At 44.5% G+C, this 7,890-nt stretch overlaps 1 protein-coding gene across 1 annotated transcript; it reads left to right on the forward strand.

Annotated features, from left to right (window-relative positions):
- The first annotated feature begins 710 nt into the window (after positions 1 to 710).
- On the forward strand, positions 711 to 6,814 carry LOC117841385 (serine/threonine-protein kinase STY46). The gene is made up of 16 exons (XM_034721738.2): positions 711 to 1,195; positions 1,283 to 1,397; positions 1,892 to 1,977; positions 2,101 to 2,220; positions 2,889 to 2,943; positions 3,237 to 3,347; positions 3,472 to 3,522; positions 3,832 to 4,004; positions 4,101 to 4,208; positions 4,393 to 4,466; positions 4,547 to 4,722; positions 4,842 to 4,937; positions 5,024 to 5,104; positions 5,214 to 5,267; positions 5,801 to 5,935; positions 6,106 to 6,814. The coding sequence occupies exons 1-16, from the start codon at positions 981 to 983 to the stop codon at positions 6,175 to 6,177; spliced, it is 1,722 nt and encodes a 573-aa protein (XP_034577629.1). The 5' UTR covers positions 711 to 980; the 3' UTR covers positions 6,178 to 6,814.
- The last annotated feature ends 1,076 nt before the right edge of the window (positions 6,815 to 7,890 follow it).

Raw genomic sequence — 7,890 nt, forward strand, 5'->3', positions numbered from 1 at the left:
CTATTGTTCATGTACTCACCTGTCTCTTAATATCTGTCATCGTGCGAAGCGTGTTGGTCTCTAATGATACTAATTATGTATCATAAATATTAATATTTTTTTATGTATTTGGTCAAAATTGATTATATTTGAATTTTAAAAAAACGAGAACAATAGGTAGAAAAGGACGGAGGGAGTACTTTACAATATCATGCTGTCCTGTGACGCTAAAAATCCATACTACTCCAAGTTGGGTGCCCATCTAGTCAGCTCGTTGGGGGTCCAGGAGGGATGAACCTGCAGCTAATGCTAATCTGAGATGAATCCCAACCGTGCCTTAACCAACGCATTAGCAATAACAGCCAAAAGTCTTGAACTCTTCCTCATGCACATCTGCAGGTTGCAGACGCCTTGTAGACCTAGCACTAGCAGATGTCCATGTGTGTGATGCTGGGTGTTGTTGACCTGCTGTTCATGAACAAGGGGGAGAAAAACAGTGGCTTGTTGTCCCTGTAATCATTTTCAATTCGCCACATCACATTTGACTTAGTTTCTCCGATTATTTAATTCATTCATCATCGTGGGCATCCAAATCCAAATCCTACCAAAGAAGGGGTGGGCTAGCCACCTCAGACAACCTTATCTCCAAAAACCAGTTAGTATACCAAATATTTGATTTCCAAAAACTGTATTTACTCGAAATTTAGAGCTCAGCAATTTCTTCCCAAAATCTTCTCTGGTTTCTTGTTAATCCGAGGTTGAATTTGTAGGAAGCCTCTCTTTTCCTCTCTGGATTCGCCTAGGCGTCCGTCTCCGACTCCGAGTCACTACTCTCTATTGCTGCCTCTCCATCGCTATAAAGCTCTCGCCTTTGCCGCCGTCTCCTCACGTGCGCGCCACCACCTTCCATGCATGCAAGGGCACTAGCAGCTAGCACGGCCGTCTCGTGCCTCTGCGAGTCGACTTTCTCGATTGACGTTCGTAGTTAATTAATCAGATCCATGGCCGTGGAGGATCCCCCGGCGCCGGCGCCGCCGCGGCAGTCCGCGGCTGGCGCGTGGGGACGGCGGGCGGACAAGCACGGCCGCCGCCGCCTCGAGGTATACAACGAGGTGCTCGCCCGCCTGCGCTCCTCCTCCTCCGCCGCCGCGCCCGCCGAGATCTCGCCGGCCTTCGAGGAAGCGCTCTGGGCCCACTTCCACCGCCTCCCCGCACGGTGAGCCGCCGCCGCCGCAGCTCGCCCCCCGGTGATTTCCTGTCGCGATCGTTGCTTCGCCTGACGCGCGTACGATCCGCCGCGCAGGTACGCGCTGGATGTGAACGCGGAGAGGGCGGACGACGTGGTCACGCACCAGCGGCTGCTGGAGGAGGCGCGCGACCCGGAGCGGCGGCCCGCCTTGTCGGTGCGCGTCGTGCAGGTCAGAGATCCACACCCATCGTATTCCTATCCACTGTCATCATCACATGCTTAATTGCGTAGTTGCATGCCCCACACGCGTCCTTCATTTGCTCCTCTCGTTCAGGAATCTATGCAACGTCTTTTGAGTTCTGAGTTCTGACCAGCAGGTACCAAAGTAACTTGTTCGATCATATATATGCGGAAGAATAGATCTCGCAAAAAGATGCAATTTTTAGGATGTTGTTCTTTGTTCCAGGAGTTTAGCAACTCTTTTGACATGTTCGATCATACCAACGAGTAGAGCTATTGTAAAGATGCACCTTTTTGTTGGTTGTTCTTGTTCTCGTTTCACCAATATGTTCATTCTTGATCTGTTCGATGGTGCCGGAGTTTACAAGAGCTTGCATATCATTTGTTCTTTTGTTGTTATTAAAGGCATTTCATGTATTAACCTGATATGTGATTATCTATGATTTCTGAAGCAAACCTGTTTGTTTCATGGTTGATCATCAGGTTTCTAGAATTATTGACGGGGATATGGGTGATTCTATCGATCCTGACATGGAGATGGTTGCTTCTAATCACTTGCCGAGTCAGTTGTACGTATGACCTATATATTTGTAGATAAAAAAAAATCTCTTTTATGTACTGATAGCTTTCTACTGATATAGCTCTTCGTGTTTTTTTGGCCTGTTAATGTTGTGACGTGTACAATTCTTCAGGGTCCACCCACCTCCTGCATTTGGTTCTTCCTCCAATCTAGAGGCGCTTGGGCTTGAAACAAGTGAGGGTGATGTAAGAAGCACCAACGATACTGATCACAGTGTACATCTCATTTCCAGGTAAATAATTTCCTTTGCAGTGCTTATAGTGTCGTGCTTGCTTTTTGATCTATTTTTTTTCGGTTTAGTGTTTCCATTCCTCGAGAAAAGAAGTAGCATTTCAGGATTTCTTGGCAGATTAACAATGAAGCAATTCACCTTTTTGGACCTCAATATATTGTTTGTGATATTTTGATGTTGCAATTTCGAAAATGACAGATATGGCTACATGTGTTACTCTAAACAAATGATTGCAATATACAATATTTGCTAATGCTTAGCTGCAAATCAGCTCCCAATGTGGCTTGAGATGTTATTTCTTTAAAAACAATTATTTAAGATGTTAGGATATGTACAATTTTCTTCTGAATGCAAGAAAATTTGTACTTTCTTGAGGTGACATATATCTTAAACTTGGTTGGGGTTCCAAATATCTCCATCAAGGTTACTCACCTGAGCTAGCATCTTTGAGTTTCGTTCTGGTTTGTTTGCATAGTATGAAACTGTTAAATGGTCATGCTTGGAAGCCTTCATTTGTCCAAAGCATATAACCTTTTATTTCAAAAAAAAACAAAGCACATAACCTGAAGTAGTTACTATTTAGGGACATATATCTTGTTGATATACAAACAGTTTGAGAAGATAATTTCTCTGCTACTTGATAGTTCTCTCTGTTCTGAATGGTGCAGGCCTATGCATGAGATAACTTTTGCAACAGTTGATAAGCCAAAACTTCTTAGTCAGGTAGGCAATCTTCGTTTTCCTTGGAATGTGCAATTCTCAGTTAAGGCTACTCACAATTAGCCAACGCATACAGTTAATAGGGATAATCAAATTCAGTAAATTTAGAAGCTAGCATGTACTAGTCAATAAGCACAATGAATAAAACTAAATATTATATAAAAATCTTGATAATAGGGTAAAGAAATTAACAATATACAATAAATCAGTTGAAGTCAGGTTAAGTCACTTCCAGAGTAGACCTTTGTCAGCAACTGCCTGCGGTCTTATGCTGTCATTTATCCGTTTATTTGCAGCTGACATGTTTGCTTGCTGAGCTCGGTCTTGACATCCAAGAAGCACATGCATTTTCAACAATTGATGGTTACTCATTGGATGTATTTGTTGTTACTGGGTGGCATCTTGGGGTATGGAGTTCCTCTTTGCTTCAGTACATCATTGCAATTGATTATTTGCTTTTAAGTATTCTATTAGTTCAGTAATGTGTGATTTTTTGTTAATAACAATATATTCTTTTCCTGAAATTTCTAGAGTACTGAGGAGCTACAAGGAAAGTTACTCCAGAAATTTCACAAAATTGAGGTACTCATTTCCTCCCCTCGTTTTGTGAAATTAGAAACTCCAGTCATACAAAATATAATCTGCCTTTGGCTACCTTGGTATTACTTAAATTGTCCTCTTATTTCTAGAGAAGTTCTTAGTTTATTAAAGCAGATCACCTATTGGGATCTAATAATTTAAAAGGTCTTGCGGTCTTCAACCATTGATGACACCAGAAAAATGTATACTTTTATTGTTACATGTGCACAGCAGTGCTTCTAAAAACATTTATTCTGATGTTCTGAAATTACAAGCAAGTGTTTAACTGTGTTAAGTTAACGTTGTGTACAGGCACAGGCTTGCCCTGTATCTAACAGATCATCACCGTCATCACAAGTTCAAGGTGGAGAAAGTATGCCATCTACTAGTGTGGAAATACCAACAGATGGTGCAGATGTTTGGGAAATTGATCTGAAACTGCTCAAATTTGGAAACAAAGTTGCTTCTGGATCAAATGGCGACCTGTAAGTACAATCTGAAGCAAAGTTTTAAGTTTTTCTTAGTCATAAAGTGGAAATAGAAGAAAATTCAGAGCTGAATTTGATGCTGGGCTTCCGTAGGTACCGTGGATCGTACTGCAGTCAGGATGTTGCCATTAAAGTAGTGATGCCTGAGCGAATCAGTGCGGATATGTACCAAGATTTTGCACAGGAAGTGTACATTATGAGGTTAGTTTGAAATTGTTTATTGACATTAGCTTTACTGAAATGGTTCCATCTCCATTTGTTATGAATTTCTCTAGTATTGAAAACTTCAAGTCATAGTGTAGGTTCTATATTTTACAAATTAAACTTATCTGCCTATCAACTTTGATAATTATGTAATTGTTTCTTGGTTTATACATGCTTGCAGAAAGGTTCGTCACAGGAACGTTGTGCAGTTTATCGGTGCCTCTACAAGACAACCAAACTTATATATTGTAACAGGTATACTATTCTGTAGTAGCCATGCCAATAAATTTCTTATTTGATCCCCTTACACCTTTTTTCGCATATCCTTGTCTTAGATTTCATGTCAGGAGGGAGTGTCTATGATTACCTCCATAAAAAGAACAGTGCTTTCAAGCTTCCAGAAATTCTAAGAGTGGCAACTGACATCTCTAAAGGAATGAACTATCTGCATCAGAATAACATAATTCACCGTGACCTCAAGACTGCAAATCTTCTCATGGATGAAAACAAGGTCAGCTTTAATTTTTCATAAAGTCATAATTCATATTATTTGTTCAATTATAAGAATGTGAACATAGATCTTTGCTGGTATCACTAGATCTCAAAACCTGAAAGGAATATATTTTGCAGGTTGTAAAGGTTGCAGATTTTGGTGTTGCTCGTGTGAAAGATCAATCTGGAGTGATGACTGCAGAGACTGGAACTTACCGTTGGATGGCACCTGAGGTGTACATCGTCCACATGCATATTTCATAAGAAAGTAATGCCTATTTGTCTGTCCTAACAAACAGATGCTTTTGTTGAAACTTCAGGTCATAGAACATAAGCCCTATGATCACAAAGCAGATGTTTTTAGCTTTGCAATTGTCCTGTGGGAGCTGCTAACCGGCAAGGTGATGGCACTTGTATTCTTTGGCATGATTAGTCCCTCAATTTCTCTTACTTTTAGTTGGTATATAATTGTCTGTGAAGGTTGACGTCGATAACTGTTCAATTTCTCAGATCCCTTATGAGTACCTAACACCACTGCAAGCAGCAATTGGTGTTGTTCAGAAGGTAAGCGCATTTCAACATTTCTGCTTGGTTTCCACAGTTACATTAGTACGCCCACAAAGGATATAACTTCATGGAGTTCATAGACAGCTACATCTAGAAGACATTGTATTTCTTTAGTTCTTATTTTAGGTAAGGACATGTGCAGAGACTTGGGAAGAGGGAGGGGAGCAGTTCTTTATAGGAAGAGTCTTTTACAAATGATGCTGGCTTTGCTCTTTCAAGGAAGAGTCATTTAAGTACTGGATTGTCTTCCTTTGTGGTGCATTTGTTTATTAACAGATTATACAATATATTATAAACAAGTTCACTGTACATACAACAAGTTAAAACAGCTAGCCAGGACCAGTTTCTATTTTTAAGTGAAACTGATATGGCCAGTTCTTTTGAAGAAAACAACTTTTGTTCCAGTGCTTACAGGGTTTTCTAGAGATTTTTACAGTCCATAGTAGTTTGGGTAAATTTTGGGCTGGTAGACCATACTCTTCACTTACACGTTATGAAGAACTCCGTTTACCTGTGTGCATTCTCTGCAGGGCATTAGGCCAACAATCCCAAAAGACACCCACCCCAAGCTCGTCGAGTTGCTTCAGAAATGCTGGCATAGAGATCCAGCTGAAAGGCCTGACTTCTTTGAGATACTGGAAATTCTTCAGAGACTCTCCAAAGAGGTTAGCCCTCTGCATTTTTGGTTCTCACCACCGGCTTATCACATGTCTAGATATAGTTATCGTGATTTTCTTCTGTAACTCGAAAAGTTGGTCCCTGCTCAGCTTGTCCTCGCTATTGTATCCTGTCGAATGTAATGCTCTATCATGATTCTCACCTCACTTTGAAACAGGTGGGAACTGACACTGAGGGTCGCCACAAAGCGAAGACAGGTTTTCTTTCAGCCCTGAAGAGAGGTCGCTGAAGGGCACATAATAGTTACTCCAATGTTGGTGCTTGATGCAGAGTGTAATTGCAGCATCCTGCTGGGGGAGCGTGCCTTGTAGTGTACAGTCAATCAGTCATAACTTCATGTAACTGCAGCTGTTTTGGTCTTCTTCTTTCTTTTCTTTTTTTTTTTGCTATAATCTACTTTGTTTTCTTCCTCTTTTTTCTTTTTGCCCCTGTTAATCTGCTCTTGTTCCAGTTTTGTTGAATTTTCATAAGATTGAAGAGGCGAGCTGTTAGTATCTGATGACATTGTTTCATGTCTGATTTTTTAAATGGAAACTACGGCAGGCGAGAAGCTGGCCTGAACCAGGAGGTTGTTGCGTACAAGATTTAAGAAAAAAGGTTGAGAATGGAGGGATCTTGTAACCATCCTCTGTTGTCTTCTTCCTGTACTTGGAACCTTCTTTTACCCTGTTTCCAGATTCCATTAGAACTATTTGCAGATTTCAAGGGTGGTTTGTACAGGTTACCACCGGTTTCTTGAACATGGTTGTATACATCAGTCAGCTGTTTCAGTGAGGAATTCTGTTTCCTGCAATTTTTGTGGACCCCATATGTATACTTCATTTGTATTTCAAAAGTTATATATATGCAAGCAGCTATTGTTCGAATGTGCTGAAATATTATCTTCTGATGATAATTAGTAATCCTCTTTGTACAACGCCCTGACAGAGGTGGTATACGCCGGCGCCTCCATCTTCATCCCAGCCCCTACCATGGACTTGTACACCATGTCGGCCTTGTCCAGCTTCTTGTTCTTGCCTAAGCATGTCCCTACCTACTTCCCCGGGTCCCCGGCAGGATGGTGCGCGGCGGGCGTGTTCCGGCTCGACGCCGTCGCGGCCGTGCGGTTCGGCGTCAGCTGCTCCGGTGCCGGCGCGCTCTGTGGCGGTGCATACAAAAGGGTTGGACGGCCGCGCACACGGGCAATGCACGCGTCCTCATGGCGACGGACGACGCAGGAGCCAGCAGCGCTGTAGCTTGCGGACGGGCGGCCGGGGCAACGGGCAAAGGCCGCCGGAGCAGAGCACGACTTCCGTTCCCAGCTAGCTTGCGTCCCGATGCCCGCGGCTCTCTCTCCCTAGTCTCCGCACTCCCGCACGCCGCTGCCACGCGGTGGTTTCCCAGACGACTTCAACTTCGAGGTGGCCCTTCGCGCGAAGCTCAGGGAGGCGGCCGTCCCCACGCCGTCACGACCGCGTGGTTCGTTCGACGGCCAGCTCCGGCGCCGACCGACCTCGGTGGCGCTGCTCGCGCGGGCAATGCCGATGCGCAGGAGCCGGCGTTGCCAGCGAGGCTCTGCAGTCGATCTCGGCCGCACGAGTCTGATCCCACGGCCACGAGAGGCCAAGGGGGTGGCCGGTATTTCATTTACCGTCCACCCCCGGACGAGAAATCAGATACCATCCACCCCCGAGCCCGGCGTTCCTCGCCGCCGGGGAGCGCCGGTTCCCGTTCTGCGTCCCCGGCGACCGTACCTACATGTTCCAGCACTCGGTCGGCCGGTACGGCGCGCCAGTGGCGTCGCCGGGAGTCCCTGCCAGCTTAACAGCCGGGGCCATGCCGCTCGGCGTGGCGCGCCACGGGAGGCGGCGGGTGCGTGGCGCGGGGCACTCGAGCTCTGCGACGTCAATGGAGTTTGGAACTACTGCCGGGAGGCGTTCGACAACGATGCCGCCGCCGTCCG

The sequence above is a fragment of the Setaria viridis genome, chromosome 1, assembly GCF_005286985.2.
Source record: "Setaria viridis chromosome 1, Setaria_viridis_v4.0, whole genome shotgun sequence".
Taxonomy (NCBI): Eukaryota; Viridiplantae; Streptophyta; class Magnoliopsida; order Poales; family Poaceae; genus Setaria; species Setaria viridis.